General features: G+C 43.6%; 1 protein-coding gene across 26 annotated transcripts in view; it reads right to left on the bottom strand.

The window, feature by feature from the left end:
* Positions 1-16,913: 16,913 nt before the first annotated feature.
* ADGRL3 (adhesion G protein-coupled receptor L3) overlaps positions 16,914-19,136 on the bottom strand; it is a 495,567-nt gene continuing 493,344 nt past the window's right edge. For 17 of the 26 annotated variants that reach the window (XM_089488987.1, XM_089488993.1, XM_089488998.1 and 14 more), the window contains one exon: positions 16,914-18,562. In XM_089488987.1, coding sequence (XP_089345113.1) covers positions 17,763-18,562 — 800 coding nt within the window. In that variant the 3' untranslated portion in view covers positions 16,914-17,762. The remainder of the gene's footprint in view (positions 18,563-19,136) is intronic. The other 9 variants (XM_089489004.1, XM_089489005.1, XM_089489010.1 and 6 more) reach the window with 2 other exon arrangements.

Genomic DNA, 19,136 nt, shown 5'->3' with positions numbered 1-19,136 from the left:
ATGCATGCATCATTTAAATAGCATACCTCCAAAGAGACCCAAAGCAGCTTTATTTTGGCAGTCTGTCACAGGCCTTTATTTCTTTTGAATGAGTTTTCTTGTGGATGACTGGACTGAAAATCCCAGATCTCACAAATGTTGAGGTGAAATGTCTTTTCCTGGAGCTTGCATCCATTGTTCTGGGTTCTTTTTCTCTGGAGCAGCAGAAAATAAGCTTGCTCCTTCCTCAATATGACATCCCTTCAAATATTTAAACAGGTCTATCATATCACCTCTTAACCTTCTCTTCTCCAGGCTAAACATCCCCAGCTTGTCATTCCTCATAGGACATGGTTTCCAGACCCTTCACCATTTTAGTCGCCCTCCTTTGGACACGCTCCAGTTTCTCAACATCCTTTTTAAATTGTGGTACCCAAAACTGGACACAATATTCCAGGTGGGGCCTGACCAAAGCAGAATATAGTGGCACTATTACTTCCTTGATCTAGACACTATACTTTTATTGATGTCGCCTAAAATTGCATTGGCCTTTTTAGCTGCCGCATCGCACTGTTGATTCGTGTTTAACTTGTGGTCTACTTGGACTCCCAAATCCCTTTCACATGTAGATTCATTCAGCCAGATGTCCCCCATCCTATATCTGTGCATTTCATTTTTCTGCCCTAAGTGCAGTATCTTACATTTCTCCGTGTTGAATTTCATTTTGTTAGCTTTGGCCCAGCTTTCTAGTCTATTCAGGTCATTTTGAATTTTGATCCTGTCCTCTGGGGTATTAGCTACTACCCCTAGTTTGGTGTCATCTGCAAATCTGATAAGTGTGCCCCCAGTTCTGTTATCCAAGTAATTGATAAAGCTCCTGTGCTTGGAAAACAACAAATTAATAGAATAGAAATTACACAACCAAGAGGCGGAAGAAAGGAATAGGATCAGATTCAGGGTTTGTCTGTTTTCATGTGTGCACACTCAGTTCCTGAAAGTCTGCTTCTTCAATTAGTCCCAATGAGACTTACAATGAGACCTGCAAACCTTACATCATCTGCTCTCCAGTTCACACCTAAAGCTTTACATGGTCCTGTTTCCATTATAAACTGTCAAATCTGGGCTATAGCATATGTTGGGGATAGTTCATGCAGTTAGGTTTTGGGTTAAGTATTGCTCTGCTTCTATCATCATGGGCTTTTTGGTTGAACAGGCTTTGAGAGAATAGTATCAGCTATTTATGCAAGTAGGCTTCTTGGATGGGGGACACTTGGCATCAACTGTATATATGAAAGGGATGTGATGCAGCTGCCAAAAAGCCAATATGATTCAAGTCTGGTTATGGGACAGAGCTGGACAGGGAAAATGTATCCTGGTAGGTTCTGATGGACCTCTGGGATGCTTTTGCCACTGGTCATGCTCTCCTTTTGGGTCACCATGTGAGACTGGGATTTGGCTTCAATTCCTTTCTAGAAGATGTTGCTGGGGGATACTTCTTAGCCAATGAAGTCCCAACAGTCCCCCCAAAACCCATGTCAAGTGTGAATACAATTGACTGCAGCCTAAATCTCTTTGAGGGTTACTAATTAATGAACAAATTAATTAATTGGCCTTCTCAAGAGTTCGGTGTAAATAGCACTTTTGGGGCTTGATTACTTTTACTACATTTTTCCTTTCCAAACTTTCACTCCTTGACCAGGCTTAGTTACATAGTAGTCTTGTGTGGTTGAATTTCACCGATTCACTTCATGTGGAGAAGCAGGAAGGCAAGCTCCTGCTTTGTATCTTTGATCTTGGGGTGCATGGACAGAAAGTATCCAAAGTGGAGAGTGGCTGAGTATGACCAAAAGGAGAGATCTAGAAGGAGGGTTGCCTCCTATCTCTTTCTGGAGAGCTTTGTAAGATCCCTTTTAAAGGGAACTAGGCTTCAAAACAGGGAATATCTTTCCAAACGTTCATATTCCACAGTTCCTTCCTTGACACATATCCACTCGATGGGACTCAGGCTGCCACAGATGGGGCAAGGGGCTTGGACAGTGGGAGAGCAGGAGCCACAGAAGCCTCTCACTGGCGCATTACAGATGCGCCTATAGTGTGTGTTAGGGTTAGGAAAGGGCGTGCTAGGGTTAGAAAGGGGCGTCACTTTCAATGAAGAAATAGTAAAAGAATTCTCATATCTGGGATCAAACATTGATAGGAATGGGGACTGCAGCCAGGAAATCAGAAGAAGATTAAGAAGGGAGAGCGGCTATGAAAGAACTAATAAAGATCCTAAGAGATATACAACTGAGCACAAAATTTAGATTCATACTAGCCATTCTGTTCCCTATTACCATGTATGGATGTGAGAGCTGGACAGTTAAGAAAGAAGATAGGAAGAAAATCAATTCATTTGAGCTGTGGTGCTGGAGAAGAGTGCTGAGAAACCCATGGACAGCCAAAAAGACAAACAAATAGATCCTTTTACAAATCAAGAATAAACTCTCCCTGGAAGCCAAGATGATGAAACCGAGGCTGCTGTACTTTGACCGCATCATGAGAAGGGAGGACACATTAGAAAAAACAATAATGCTAGGGAAGGTGGAGAGAAGTAGAAAGAGAGGAAGGTTACATGCTAGATGGATGGACTTATTAAAAAGATCGTGAGTGTAAGTTTGCAGGAACTAAACAGAACAGTCCTGGAGATTTCTTATCCTTGGGTCACCATGGTCCGAGATTTATTCGAGGGTAGTTAACAAAGCAACAACCTAATCCTTAAACATATACTGACATAAACAAATTATTCCCTTAATTTTTGTAGAAATTCAGTGTTGCCTGTTTTCCTCTGTATACTTGATTGTTGTGGCCTGGATTCAATAAGCACCTTGGCAGTGCACAAGTCTCTACCAGAGTACCTACACTGTCGTTGGCTGCTGATTCAACCTTACTTTCCCCCCAGGTGTGCTGCATGAAAATATATATCATGCAGCTAAATGTCTCCTTGTCATACTCAGAAATAATCATGTGTAGCCCAGATATTTAAACCCTTTTCATCATCGGGTTTTTAACTAAATACGGTCCACTTTGAAGGTTGCAAGAAAAAGAAAAAAAGGCTGCTATTGGCGCAACGGAAATCTCCCCTTTTAAAACTCTATTGAATCTCGAAGGCTGTGCTCACTGTAGTTGACTCCTAGCCTGAACCACTCCACACACACACCATACGGCTGCCAACTCTTTTACTAAGTTATCTCAGTTTACCCCCTTTAAGCACCTTCACCTTCAGGTCACATAACTAGGGTTACACCTAGTGGTGTTACTGCCTGAGGTGTCAACTAGTGTGAGGGACAGGGCTTCTGGGGAGTAAAAGGGTATGCCTCTTCACCTTGCTGCTGTGCACTGGTCTACTCATTAGTAAAATAGCTCACTGCAGGGAGGGTAGGGTGCTCCGGGCTTTCTCCCTTCCTGCCATGCATCGGTCTACTCATGAGTAAAATGGCACATGGCAGGGAGTGGGGTGTGTTTGGCCCTCTTCTAGGGTGTCACCTGGCAGTGGCATCCTTAGGGTTGGTATCAGCCAATGCCGTAACTCATTGTGTGAGTTACAGCATTGGGTGCAGTGGTGTGCATTCCACACCATACAGAATCCTTAGTGACGCTTTTTTGCACTAATGTAATTGTAATTGTAATTGTAATTGTAATTCTCATATACCGCTGAATATCATTGCTAATATTTGTGATATAAAAAACTAAAAAGGTAAAGGTATTCCCTGTTGACAAGGTTGTCAAGTCGTGTCCGACCATAAGGGGCGGTGCTCATCTCCATTACTGAGCCAAAGCGCCAGCATTTTCAGAGACTACTCTGTGTTCATGCGGCCAGCATGATTGCACACAACGCTGTTTACCTTCCCACCGGAGTGGACCTGTTTATCTACTTGCATTTGCATGCTTTCGAACTGCTAGGTTGGAAGAAGCTGGGACTAGTGATGGGAGCTCACCCCATCATGTGGCACCCGGGCCTCAAATTGCCAACCTGCCAATCATGCAATCAACAGAGTCGTCATCTTAACCATTTGAGCCACTGCGTTCCACATAAACAACTAGTGTCATGGCCAGCCATGAGGAGGACTCGGAGGACAACAAAGAGGACTTGGTTCCTCAGGTGCAGGAGGAACCTGAGGCTGTGCCAGGCCCCAGTTCTGCCAGCTCTGCTCTCCCAGCCCCAGTGGATTTGGCTCAGCCAGACCCTAGCTCTGTGGGAACTCCTCCAGTGGAGCCTGGGGCTCAGCAGCCAAGCCTTGCTCCAGTAGAAGTGCTAGACTTGGGAGACATAGAGCAGCAGAGCATTGAGATTCCTACCTTCAGCCAGAGGAGATCAGAAAGGGCGTGCCTCTGGCGTTCCAAGAGGCTTGCTGAGAAACGCTCATTAGCCACTCAGCACCTGTGATAAGGGAGCTAAATATAAGGCACCTGGCAGACACAGAGCTCTTTGTCAGAGTCTATTAGTTCTCATTAGTGAATGCTGCTTGATCTGATTCCTTGCTTCCTAGACCTTTGACTGCCTTTGAATCCTTGACCTTGGATCGGACACTTTGAACAGCCCTCTGGCACTCTTGACCTTGGACTGGACTGGTAGTATTGCTCTCTGTAATCCTGAACTTTGGACTGGCTAGTGGCTTATTCTATTGGACGTCGTTTGGCATTGTTGCTTGAGGAACTGCTTCTTGGCAGCATGGCGTGGTTTTCTTTTGCCGAGCAGGCTCTCATCAGCCGTGTGTGTGTTGGCAGCATTCCCAGGCAACTAGCAAAATTAAAATTGTACCTTCAAATTACAATATCATATGCACAACTTAAATGTAAGTACATATGCACAGTGAAGATTTGGTTAAAATGTAATGTTTGAAAAATTTAAAATTTTGAAATGTTAACTTTAAAGATTATGGGGAAAATTATCCTTTCTCCTCCCACTGAGCTTCACCCCAATCCCACCATCTCTTAAAGCATTTTAAAGGGAAGCAGCTGGATGCCACAACCCATTTCTGCCAAAAAGTAGGTGTTTGAGGACCAGTGATGTCACCCCCCTTAATTTAATGTGTCACATGCTGTGGTCTGCATCCCCCACCCCCCTAGTGGTGCCACTGTCACCCGGTATGATATGCTCTCTCTGCACCCCCTAGTGATGCCACTGGCCTCACCACCTCCAGGTAAAGACCCATCCTGTAACTGACACTACCAATTGGATTGCTGCCAGAATCAAGGAATACTGTCAGTGGAGGCAGACACTGAGCAAAGGTAAGGGAGGTGACTAGAAGCCTACTGTTCTTACCAATGTGTACTTTCTGGGTGTGACATCCAAAGTGGCAAGCTGTTGCAGGATCATGCTCGGGTCTCCTCCACATGTCTTGACTTGATCTGTTCAGGATGCTTCTTAGCCATCTTTTCCTTAGCAGCTCCACCTGAAGCACTGAGGTCTTGCAGGGCAACCAGATACCTTACAGTCCTGCTTCATGAATGTCTCTAGCTGAAGGGGCTAGAACAGCGGTGGTGCTCTGTGATGTGCTGCCATAAACCTCGATGTGAAGGCAGTCGGTTTTTAAAACAAAATCTATAATACAATGCCTCCCCCCCCCCCCCCCCCACTGATGCACTCCAGTCCCAGTCCAGATCAGGGGCAAATACTAGAGAATCAGCTATACAACAATGTGGGAGGGTGGGCTTTGGAGTCACCACCGAAGTGTTAACATCTCCTTGGGCGGGGGGGGGGGGGAGGATTATTAGCTCAAAAGGAGGCATATGAGAGATAACCCAAGGGCATCTTAACACCTATGCATAGCTGTACTCACTGCAGAGAGTACTCCAGTTTCAGTAAATGAATTTTATTTTAGAAATGTGGAAAGGTATATGGAAACTCACAAAACCAATGTAACCTTAGAAACTGTACAGAAAGAAGCATAGAATCATGGAATAATAGAGTTGGAAGAGACCGCAAGGGCCATCCAGTCCAACCCCTGCCATGCAGGAACTCTCAATCAAAGCATCCCCATTGACAGAGGGGCATTCAACCTCTGTTTAAAGACCTCCAGGGAAGGAGACTCCACTACACTCTGAGGAAGGAGTGTGTTCCACTGTCAAACAGCCCATACTATCAGGAAGTTCCTCCTAATGTTGAGGTGGAATCTCTTTTCGTGGAGCTTGCACCCATTGTTCCGTTTTCTAGTCTCTGGAGCAGCAGAAATCAAGCTTGCTCCCTCCTCAATATGACATCCCTTCAAATATTTAAACAGGGCTATCATATCACCTCTTAACCTTCTCTTCTCCAGGCTAAACATTCCCAGCTCCCTAAGTCGTTCCTCATAGGTCATGGTTTCAAGGCCCTTCACCATTTTAGTCACCCTCCTTTGGACACGCTCCAGTTTCTCAAAATCCTTTTTGAATAGTGGTGCCAAGGACTGGACACAGTATTCCAGGCAAGGCCTGACCAAAGAAGAGTAGAATGGCACTATTACTTCCCTTGATCTAAACATTATATATCTATTGATGCAGCCTTACACTGCATTGGCCTTTTTAGCTGCAGCATCACACTGTTGAATCATGTTCAGTTTGTGGTCAGTAGACTCCCAGATCTCTTTCATACATAGTCTCCTTAAGCCAGGTGTCCCCCATCCTATATCTATGCATTTCATTTTTCCTCCGTAAGTGCTGTACCTTACATTTCTCCATGATGATATTTATTTTGTTAGCTTTGGCCCAGTTTTCTAATCTATTACGGTCATCTTAAATTTTGATCCTGTTCTCTGAGATATTAGTTACTCCTCCTAATTTGGTGCCATCTGCAAATTTAATAAGGATGCCCTCTATTCTTTAATATTCTTTATGGAGAGTTGTTCTGACAGAATCTGAAGGCGACATAGTGAGTGAGAGAGACCTTGTGTGCACATATGGTCCATGGGCAAACTGTGAGCAACTGTGAGCACATGAGGCTAGAACTGGTATATTGGATTTCATAGCCTCAAGGAGTACATGATGCTATCACACAGTGTGACAAAAGCTCGATGGTTTTCCTATGGAATAGACTCTGAAACAACTGATGGCTTTGTCTCTGGAGTAACAAAACATTGACAGTATTTGTGACATCCCTTAGATAGTTTGTAAGTGAGAAAACAAACTTGCTTACTCTCAATTGCAAGAGGATATGTGGAAACCATAGGGGAGCAAGCAGCAAACCCATTTAACATTTATTTTAGTAATATCTACGTCTCCCATATGTCCTCCCACAGCATGCCTTCTCACACATATAACTTCCTAATGTTCCAAAGGTCATTGTGACTTCTTAAAAACATGCCTGATGCTAGATATCAAATATGAAAATATGAAACCCTTTATTCAACAAGAGAGGTGTGAGGTATGCTAACAGCTACAAATCCCATGGTTTCTGGGGGGCCATTCAGACTACCTTTTATCCCGGATCAGGAACCGAATTATGCACATGAAGTTCATATTCGCCCCGAATGTCCCACAAGCCAATTTGAGTTTTGCACACCCATTCCAGGGCAAATGCTCATTTGAAATCGGAGTAAAAGTTGTATTTTTTTGGGGAAAAAAAAAGGGGTCCGGCAAATATGAACTTTGCGCTGGTCATGATCGGGACAAGTTCAGAGGAGGGATTTAGGTCAGAGGGAGGGCAGAGGGCGGAACTGGGGAAAGGGTGCCATGCCAAGAGAATTGGGGTGATGGAGGAGGAGCAGGAGGGAAGGAAGGAGCCTTGGAGAAAGGGTGCCAAGAGACGGAGGAAGAGGAGGAGGAGGATGAAAGAAGGAGCCTTGGAGAAAGGGTGCCAAGAGACGGAGGAAGAGGAGGATGAAGGAAGGAGCCTTGGAGAAAGGGTGCCAAGAGACGGAGGAAGAGGAGGAGGAGGATGAAGGAAGGAGCCTTGGAGAAAGGGTGCCAAGAGACGGAGGAAGAGGAGGAGGAGGATGAAGGAAGGAGCCTTGGAGAAAGGGTGCCAAGAGACGGAGGAAGAGGAGGATGAAGGAGCCGGGGGAAAGAAGGGGGCCATGAGGGGCAATTGAGGTGACGGATCAGGAGGAGAAGGAAGGAGCAGGACGAAGGGTCAAGTTCAGGAGAGGGAATTAGGTCAGAGGGAGGGCACAGAACGAATAGAGGGGTAAAATGCATAACAATAAAGGGATAGAAAAAGGGAGGGATGTTAAAACTGCCCCTATATTTTCCTCCTTGTTGGACCATATCCCTTTCTACTATATTTATATTTTACCTCCTCTGTCCCCTTACAATCTTTATTGTGCTCACTTTCTTCCTTGATTCCACCCTACAGCAGTGCTTCTTGAGCTATCTGTTGTAGGGGACTGGCATTTCCTCCCTTAATTTGCCAGGGATCAGTACCATATTTGTGCCCATTGGATACAATAGTTTATTTCCTGGAAACTTTGTAGGGACCAGCAGCTGATGCGTCGTAGATCAGCACCAGTTCTCGGACCACTGCTTTGAGTAGCACTCCCCTTTGTACTTTCTATTGCCAAATACATAAAATTGCATGTGTTACACAGAAATGTGTACTTCAGGTTAAGCATTTCTTGCCAAACCGTGCTGATCAAAAAGTGATGTGCCTTGGAACCTATTTTCAGTCAAAAAACAAGGTTGAGAGGGGGAAGGGATCATCTTATTTTTTCATACCGAAGCACGCAAAAGTGGCCATCTCTTTGAAAACTGTCAGCTGAGTTATTTACACAGTCTTCTCACAGGAAAGAGACTGATGTCCTCGGTGGTGAGTATGCTGCCAGTCAGCATGCTATAGGCCTGTTACAGACTGCCAAAATAAAGCTGCTTCGGGTCTCTTTGGAGATATGCTGTTTAAATGATGCATGCGTCCTAAGAGTCCGGAAGTCGCGCCAAAGCCACACTCCATTCCTAAGCACTGGAGTGCAGCTTTGGTGCAGCTTCTGGATTCTTAGGATGCATGCATCATTTAAACAGCATATCTCCAAAGAGACCCGAAGCAGCTTTATTTTGGCAGTCTGTAACAGGCCATAGTGTCCGCAATTATGTCCTTATCAGAGATGAACACGAGGTCTTTAAGCAAGGCGTTTGATTATTTTTTAAAACAGCTACCCCCAAAACTGTGTGAATCGAGGAAGATATGTTGGGGGGAGATAGGGGAAGGGAGACAAAAAAGTTTAGTTCAAATTTGGCTGGAAAAGTTGGTGCTTACAAAGGCCCCTTCTCTGTCTTTCCCCTCCACTCTTCCAGGCTTTTGTGAATACGGAGAAGAGGAATCCCAGGAGGGCTCTAGATACGCCAAGCGGCAGGTGGGAAAGGGCTCGAATGGAAAATGTGCCATCTCAGAAATAACACCTGCCTGTAAGAAGAACATGGGTGTACCACACACAGACTGCCACAAATCAAATACAAGCTTTTTGAATCAGGAGGGCCAGGGACAAGAGTTAGTAGAAAAGGGTATTCACCAGAAAGTGGTGTGCAAACTGGGAAGAGGGATAATTAGTGCCATAACTGGACCTGGAATTGGAACTCGATTTATTTTATCAACATAAATATGACATATTTGGATAAAATTGCAGCTAAGCATTCAAGATGTCTTGCTAATTCATCAATTTTTGCTGGTGTGCAGTTCACTGTGACACCTCTATTGCCATTTGGAGTGAGTAGCTTGTAGCAACCCTGCAATAGAGTCTACTGCTAACGTTTCATGCCAGAAAGAGACATAATAAAATTGCCCTCCCAGAAGAAATGGTCTAAATCTTTTGCACATTTGCTCATGAAAATACAACACAGACTCCTGTTTTTAATGCTACCATCTCCCCCATCAACCACAGTCCCAGCCAACAGACATACTCAACATTTTAGCTGTATCTATTTTGCCCTTTGGTCATCTTCCTTACACCATAATCCCAGGTTTGTTGAGCCCTCATTTTCAGAATGCCTACCGTCATGCAACTAATATAGCACAAATATACCCACAAACAAGAAGGAAAATATCAGCAGGCTTGCCCAGGGTGAACAATTTTTTTTAAAGGGGTGAATGAAGCGGATTCCCCTGCCCCCAGCCCAGGGATAATTTACTTAATGGGTTTTGGTCATGTGGGTGACTGAAGTGTGAAATGTGTGGAATGGGGTATGAATCCATCCTAGCCCTATCCTTAACTCTAGCCATGTTGGTTACAGACTAGGTCTCCCTCTGTGTAACCCTCAGATATAGTCTGGGCCACTCTGCGTTTTCCATGGCCTGTTACAGACTGCCAAAATAAAGCTGCTTCGGGTCTCTTTGGAGGTATGCTGTTTAAATGATGCATGCATCCCAAGAATCCGAAAGCTGCACCAAAGCTGCATTCCAGTGCTTAGGAATGGAGTGTGGCTTTGGCGCGACCTCCGGACTCTTAGGACCCATGCATCATTTAAATAGCATACTTCAAAAGAGGCCCGAAGCAGCTTTATTTTGGCAGTATGTAACAGTACCCTTACAGGATGGGTAATTATTGCCCTCTTTAACTCCTACCTTCTCTCTGTTCAACTTTCCACACCTTTCTTTCTGATAGCCTTGTAGATTCTTAAGGTCGCTTCAGTTCTTGTATGTCTGCATTCTTGCACATTTCTAAATAAAACATTTTACTTACTGAAACTAGATCACTTTCTGAAATTATTAGCAGTATACATAGGTGAAAAGATCCCTGCAGCTAACCTCCTCTTGCAAACTTCCTTTGAGCTAGAATTTCTCCAAATTTCAAGGAGATGCTGGCATTGTAGTTAGGGACCCCCCAACATTGTGGGTAGAGAACGTCACCTTTTAGCTTGGTGGAGAACATGGGCGACATCTTATATACTCCTGACTCATGTATCAATGCACATGGTATAGGAAGTGCAGATGTAGGGAAACCTGTAGTTATTTCAGAAGGCTTTGTGTGTGTGTGTGATTGCAGATCTGTGTGATCAATTCCTTGCTATCTGTATAAAGATCTATACACAGACAATCTCACATTAACTTTAACAGAGGGATAGATCCAGGCTACCTTTTGCTGGGGGGAGAACCTGCTGCTCACAGCTTTGCTAAAATCCTGGATTTCTTCACTGTTTTATCTTCAGCGGCTTTTGTTTCTGGAATGAGGGATGAAGGCATATAGAAAAGGCCTAATATAGGCATAGCAACACAGCACCCTCCAGATGTGTTGGACTATAATGCCCACAAACCCTATCTATCATGGTCAGTGGTCAGGTATTATGGGAGGCATTGTCTGAAAAAGTAGGAGGATCCCAAATTGTCTCACCTTGGTTGAGAGGAACCAGAGATTTGGCAGATTGTTATGCTGTTCAAGCACTTGACATTCTTTTGGTACTAAACCAGTAAAGAAGCTAGTAGGACTAAGCAGGTCACCCCACATTGCTTGTTTATTCTCTCTGCTCCCAATGGTCAGTGTTAGTCTCTGGGTTTTGTGCAGACAGGATTTCCTCTGCCTGGATAGAAAACCTGGCTGAGAATCCATTAGTCGCAGGAGGCCTGGCTGGGTGGAGGTGGAAAAGGCAGACCTTTTTCATCGTATCACAGAATCATAGAGTTGGAATAGACCACAAGGGCCATCCAGTCCAACCCCCTGCCATGCAGGAACTCTCAATCAAAGCACCCCCGACAGATGGCCATCCAGCCTCTGTTTAAAGACTTCCAAGGAGGAAGACTCCACCACTCTCTGAGGAAGTGTGTTCCACTGTCCAACAGCCCTTACTGGCAGGACCTTCTTCTTAATGTTGAGCTAGAATCTCTTTTCCTGTAGTTTGCATCCATTGTTCTGGGTCCTGCTCTCTGGAGCAGCAGAAAACAAGCTTGCTCCCTCCTCAATATGACATCCCTTCAAATATTTAAACAGGGCTATCATATCACCCCTTAACCTTCTCTTCTCCAGGCTAAACTTCCCCAGCTCCCTAAGTCGTTCCTCATAAGACATGGTTTCCAGGCCCTTCACCATTTTGGTGGCCCTCCTCTGGACACGCTCCAATTTGTCAACAGAACTGGACACAGTATTATTTCAGGTGTGGCCTGACCAAAGCAGAATAGAGTGCCAGTATTACTTCCCTAGATCTAGACAATATACTTTTAGTGATGCAGTTTAAAATTGCATTAGCCTTTTTAACTGCCGCATTGCACTCTATTTGGACTCCTTTTGTCCCCTCTCAAGTGACATGAGAACCAGAACAAGCTCCCTGAACACGAACGTGTCCTATGGGGGAGTTGTGCGCTTACATTTTGCTGAAGGATGAACGTCTTAATATTAGACAAGGGGTGTGTGTGCGATATGTTACTTCATACTTCAAGGATCCAAGTAGGGCTTAATTGCATATTACATTGCCTGAGATTTTGGGAGAGGTATATATATATATGTTCAAAGTCTATCAGCAAGAAAGCAATCTTATACCATTTTAAAAACAATTACCAGTTAGTAGTGTTGAGACCATAAGTCTTCCTTCAAGGGCTTTGTTTCCAGTGTTTATAGCCTAGAAGTCATAGGCACTGAGAACCCAAGCGACGTTGTGCTCCTCCGACCCCTAAATATTTGACTGTGTATATCCTGAGACTATGAAAACAGCCTGTGGCCCCTCTCTCAGTCACACTGCCATTTTGCAATGGTCCTTGTCCTCATGCTCTGGCCAAATGCATGGAGAAGGTCTCTGACAGGCGCACAGCTTTAGAGCCTGCCACACTTGCGTAGAAGGAAAATAATGTGCCACTTAAAATAAAATAAATATGTTAGTGTTTTCTTTTGACAAATACCATAACATTTTAAGACAAACACATTGATAATATGTTAGATTTGGTGCTTTTAAAAAAAAATACAGGAATGCACTAAACAAAAGAAAAATGGCAAATGTGGTCAACAATGCTCTCTATATGACCCACCTAAAAGAACCCCAACATTTTAGACGTAACAGATAAACATTTCTTGTTGCACCCAGAGTAACCAGCTGTTAGGTTACTCTGCAAAAACCAGGCCATTACCTCCTTCCTTGTTAGAGGTTACGGGTACTTTGAAGCTCTGAGAAGCAAAACCTGAGAAAGCGAACAAGAACACAAGTCAATATACAGTGGGCTCTCCCTGTACTTTAAAACCGACTCTCTCAGCCCTAAGGCAGAGGCAACCTGAAAGGCAGGAATGACCATGTGAAAGGCAAAGAAGGTCCTTGGCCCCATTCCCACTTGGCAGATAAAACGGCTTATATTGGTGCGATTCTGACTCGGATTATTTTCCGAGTCTAATTCAAATTTTTCCCATCGTTTCCATTACGAAAGGGGGCAAAGGACCTCGATTTATTTAAACTCTGTTTTCATTCCCATTTATTTTAAATCGCTGTATTTTAAAGCGGAGTAATTTGCTCCCTGTTCCCATTTGTGTCTGCAAGCTGTCAATCAAGCGCATAGGCTTCAGACGTCACAAGTGTCGTCACCTGATTCGAAACACTTTGACACGGTTTATTTTGCTCCCCGTTCCCATTTCTGTTGGTTTTTTTGAGGGGGGGGCAGCCAATGAAAATCGGCTGCATCCGAGGCTCTTCTGTGTCTCCCCAAACTCCCTCTAGAAAAGAGAGAAGAGGAGCCTCTATTCCCCTCAAATCCCTTGGCATCCAACCTCTTCTGTGTCTCCCCAGACTCCCTTTGGGAAAGAGAGAAGAGGAGCCTCTATTTGCCCCCAATCCCTTTGCCTCCCTCATTGCTCCCTGGGCTGTTTGGGGGGCGATACTTTATAATTTACTTTAGAAATACACACACACACACACACACACACACACACACATTTGTGTTTGGGGAGAGACTCTGCATCCAAAGCCCAGGCTTGGGAAATCGGATCAAGGGGGAGAAGGCAGTGGGTTTCAGTGGGGAGAGACTCTGCATCCAAAGCCCAGGCGTGGGAAATCGGATCAAGGGGGAGAAGGCAGTGGGTTTCAGTGGGGAGAGACTCTGCATCCAAAGCCCAGGCGTGGGAAATCGGATCAAGGGGGAGAAGGCAGTGGGCTTCAGTGGGGAGAGACTCTGCATCCAAAGCCCAGGCTTGGGAAATCGGATCAAGGGGGAGAAGGTAGTAGGCTTCAGTGGGGAGAGACTCTGCATCCAAAGCCCAGGCTTGGGAAATCAGATCAAGAGGGAGAAGGCAGTGGGTTTCAATGGATAGGTAATTTATCTTCACACAGATAAATATGATTAACAAACGCTAAGGAATGGCTACATGTGAAAATGAACAGTCTATTTAACGTTCCTAAATAGTTGCTGAAACATTACTGTGTCCGGTGTGTGAATGTAACTGTTTTGAAATCGTTTTGTAATCATTTATTGCTGAATTCTGATATATCAACATTTTAAGAATACTAACAGCCTCATGTGAAAATCTTCAGAGAGAAGAGGAGCCTCTAATCACCCCAAGTCCTTTTGCCTCCCCCATTGCTCCCTGGGCTGTCTGGGGGGCGACCAAGCAGGCATGTACTGCAAAGCCCATCTGCTGCTCAGGCACTCAGGCAGAAGCAAAAAAAAGAAAAAAAGAAAAAATAATAGTTTAAAATGGTGTTCAATGGGTCTCGTCACACATCGGTCTATGAATGTGGAGCAGTGGGGAGGTTGCAGGGGGAATAATGTGTTTACTGTGTTTGGAGCTCAATGTAGCGCGATCGCCTTACCCTGCTTCCCAGTCCACTGGGGGAAAGGCTATGCGAACGGAAGAAAATGGTGCCAGCGATGCAGAAAGAGAACAAAGAGGGTGACACCCCCAGGCCAGACCCTTGAGCACTGCTCCTGCCATCTCCAGGTTCCCAAATCAGACACCCTTTCGTTCCATTCATTTGCCCTGAATCAGACTAAGGAGGCAAAGGAAAACTCGCTAAAAAGCCACTGTTTTTTTAAAACCGGTTTATCGACCAATAATTCTGGTTTTTCAGGATATTTCGATTCGGATTCGAATCCCAATGGGAACGATATCGGAGCAATGCGGGTCGAATGTGCGCTCAAATGGAAACGATGCACCCATGATTCGCATCCTGATCCGCATTATAGGCCAGTGGGAATGGGGCCCTTGTGTTTTGATAACCATTTTTGCATCGCAGTGAGGCTGGTCCACGAAACCCAGTTCCAGTTCCTTCCACACCTTTTTTGGTATTGATTGTGATCTACACAGGACTAAACAACAAGAAGAACAAACAGTACGTGTATAGAAACAGTATGTCTAGTTTCAAAAGAGTTCATTGAAACTCCGTGTGAGATGTTCCGGGAAGCAGGAATAGCATTTAAACACAGCCTTCACAAAAGGACAGGAGTCACTGGATTAATTTTATTTTGACCACATATCATCTTTTGAACTATCTAGACTTATTTTGTTGAATTATTCTAATTAACACATTGGATTTTCCTAGTTAAGCCATTGGAAGTGTTATTAAATTCCTTTATCTCAATAAATAAACTTCAAGTAGCACTGGTGGATTTATTTTAATTTATTTTGCAAAATCCTGCAAGCAAGTATCAACAAAAGAGCACTTAGGTTGGGTTTATGGAATGGCAGAGGGGATCTCCAGAAGACACAGTTCAGCACAGCTGTTTCATTTTCTCCTGAATTTAGTGGGCTCTTTCCAATTAAGTGTTTCCCAATGTTTAGCATGCTAACGTGATTGAGAATAATGCCTTCTTTGCAGAAAACAAAATTAACAATTACCAAGCGCTAAAACAAAGAACTAATATTCTTGGAGAGGCATCATGAGAGCTGGCTTTTGTTTTTGACACAACACAGGGCCAAACTAGATGCAAGGTTAATTGCCCAAATGCTATTAATGTGCACCTCTTTCTACAGAGAGCCACCAAGGGAAGCCTCAGCCATTTAGGGGTGTGTGTCCACATGCACAAATGTGCATTCATGCCTGTAGTGAGCACATGGAAGTAAGTTTTTTCCCCCTACCAGACAAAACCTCTTCTCTGATGCTGGTATTTGCATTTCAGGGAAAGCTCCCACGGGTGTGAGAGCAGTGACTTCCATTGACAGGCAAATAATTGCAGAAAGGTTTTTGTTTGGATTGTGACAGGGAGGAAAAAATATTGAGCTTCCTCTTCTCTGTGCCACACAGTCTCAAAGGTACTAAGACTTCCCCGTGGCTGCTATATACACAACACAAAAAAGGTACATGTTATTAGCATTAATGCAATTACTTTAATTTTTCAGACCCTCTCTGTATAATTCTGTGCTGAATAATCTTTTTATTTGCATAGCTATCTTCACTCTAAAAGAACTAAAATCTTTTGCTAAAGATGGGGAAAGGGAGATCAGTTAGGAGAGACTGTACATACAGTGCCTTCTAAATCTTCATCAGTTGTTTATTGGTTGGCAAACAATTTTCACTGTTACAACAAATATTAGTAATGAGGTCATTCAATTTGGCGATCATACAAAATGCATCATAAATTTAAAAAGGTAGAATCTGTGCTGCTAGTTAACCTCTTGGGAAGGCCCAGAGTACTTTAAATTTTGTCAAATAAATATATTTCCTGTTAGGAAAAAAAATAATGGAAAGATTTTTTCCCACTTCAAAATAATTTTTTTAAAAACTTTGCTTTCAAACTACTGCAGTAAAATTGCAGTAAATTTTACTGCAGGAAAATGTTTTCTTGCCTATGCATTAGATTTTGACTTCTGCAGAAGCACTGAGTTCACCTTCAGAAAACCTCTTTAGGGTACTATCCAGACTCCTAGAAATGTTCCTAACACCTTCGTGAAAGACTGGTTGCCACAAGTGCTGCCACATCTCATCGGCTGTGCCTGCAAATATCAGCGTTTGTCCAGGTTTCTAGTTTGAAGAAGGGTCTGTTGGCAAATTTATAGACAGAATTAAGGACTAAAATGTTGAGGAAATACATATTATACTTCAGAAATGTGGTGTGCATTACTGAAAATAAACGGTCTTTATAAAGTGAATTACTTTGTTTTTATCCAGTGGATATTTTTAATGGAAAAATGGCCAAAACAGGATGTATGAAAAATCTTGCTTCTACTGGTAGACAAACTTGCAAGACCAGCACAACAGAAAAGTTTGTTTGTTTTTCCACTACATTAACAGGGACGCAAGTTCTGGCAGAACAAAAAGCAGACTATATGTGCAATGCTAATATCTGTACATTACATAGGAATTGTTCCATTTTTTTCTGCCATTAGAATTATCATCAGTTAATACAGAAAAATGTGAAAAATATGCTGTGCAGCATACAATTACAGACTTCCTTTCTATTTCATTAGGTATCGTTTGCGCCACAGCTAAGGGAGCTGTGGTTAAATCAAGTGGTAAGAGACCAGAAAACTATTATGTGATACAGATTTAGAATAGAGTTTTACTATTTTTGCTTCTGTTTTGTGCAGCACTCCAATCTAGATGCATCATTGCTAGTAGTTTCAAATGCATGTTTGGCCTTTTGTAAACCAGGTCCTTGGTAATAAGAGGAAGAGAGCATCCACAGATGCCTACTACACACAGTATAATCTGAGCAGGTCCATGAGAGGACCATTTCCTGTTGCGTCCCTTTAATTAGCATTCGGAAGTCTCTCCGGTGTGGGCCAAGGGCAGGGGGACAGGACCGTGTGGGGTGGGGGTCACAGCAGTTAGCATTCTTTCTGGGTGGGCCTACAAATTCCATTAAAAAGATATGAGAAGTGATGTTTAGAACAGCATGAAGTAGGAGAACACACAATATTATCACTGCTTTAACTCCAAACAGTCATCCAGGTGTTGGACAAAGGACATTTGTTGTGTTAAAATGTTTTCTTAGTGTTCTATAGACTAGTGACCAAGTGAGCTGGTCCTTTCAAAGTTCCTTCTGCTGGGGTCCCATCCTTGTTTGGTGGAACTATAAACCCATCGCTGCTGCCTCGCCCCAACTGGTAGTAAGTGTGTAGCTGCTGGACATGGTTCCTGGAGCCCAGGTTTGGCATGCTCTTGTAGTACACGTCATCAGCATCACTGCTTTTGGCTGGCGGGACATCGGTCTGAGTGCTGGTGGTGACACTTTCTGTGGCTGGCATGCCGACCAGAGTAGGCATGCTAGTATAAAGAGAATCCCTGTTGGGTGACTGGAGATCTTCTGTGTGTTCATTGGTCAACAAGGGGAAAAAACTCTCACTGTTGTCTTGTGGAATCCGTTTCCGGCTGTAATGGTGAGGCTGGTGGTTCTCCGCAGAGTAAACCTTGGGGGGCAGCAATGGGGCGTCTGATTCCTCATGGATGAGTTCCAAGCCCATGGTCTCTTCCTGGTTGAACGAAGTGACATCATCGAGAACGATGGCGTCATCCTCATTCCTGCTGCCTAGGTTGTTGACAAATTTGTTCATCAGATTCCTACTCTGTTCATTAGCGCGCTCGTGGTTGTTCAGATAGGAAGGTATATAGTTCGAAGTGAGTTCTTTCAGAATCTTTTTCTCTAAGGCAGTCTCGCTCTGGTTATAACTATGGTCAATGATTTGCACACAGTTGCTCAGGTACTCACTGTTGGCAATGCTGTAGCTATTGCCGTGGTTACCATTCAGTGGTAGAGTATCCATGACACTTGTATCCCTGGCATTGTTCAGAAGCCCCTCTGAAAAATATCACACAAAGAAAAGATGACTTGTATCAGAGGGTACAGGCATGTGAGTGTTGCTCTACAGAGATATTGCCCTAAGGAGCAAGGCTATACTGTTTAGGCAACAGAATAACAATAACAACACAAGAAGAGGTGGGGCGGAAAGAAAGAGAAATACATAAATCACAGGGTTTGGAGATGAAGAAAACAGCATGGACTAAATAAGCTTTATTCTGTACTACAAATAGAAACCTATGAAGCCATTCATCACCTTATGTAGTTCCGAGTTAGTTCTGAAAAATCCCAATTTAATACAGATACGTTGATCATGAAAGAAGCTTTTTGTGGCAAAGTAAAATAATAATAATAATAATAATAATAATAATAATAATAAACCCAAAGTGCAATGTAAAAGGATGGTTACAAATTAACAGGATAAAATAATATTTTCCATGCCCAGCAACCCTACTGGAGAAGCAGCTGCGTGTACAGTTCCCTAAATGACAACATTTTGAACTTGGTCTTTGGTCTACTCCACTGTGTTAAGACATTGCTGTAATCACTTTTTGTCTCTTGAAATATATTTGCC

This window comes from Sceloporus occidentalis, unplaced genomic scaffold, assembly GCF_023333645.1.
Source record: "Sceloporus occidentalis isolate IW3139 unplaced genomic scaffold, rSceOcc1.0.p SCAF_1, whole genome shotgun sequence".
Lineage (NCBI taxonomy): Eukaryota > Metazoa > Chordata > Lepidosauria > Squamata > Phrynosomatidae > Sceloporus > Sceloporus occidentalis.
Note: the sequence above shows the minus strand (reverse complement) of the source record. Positions and strands in the feature narration are given on the sequence as shown.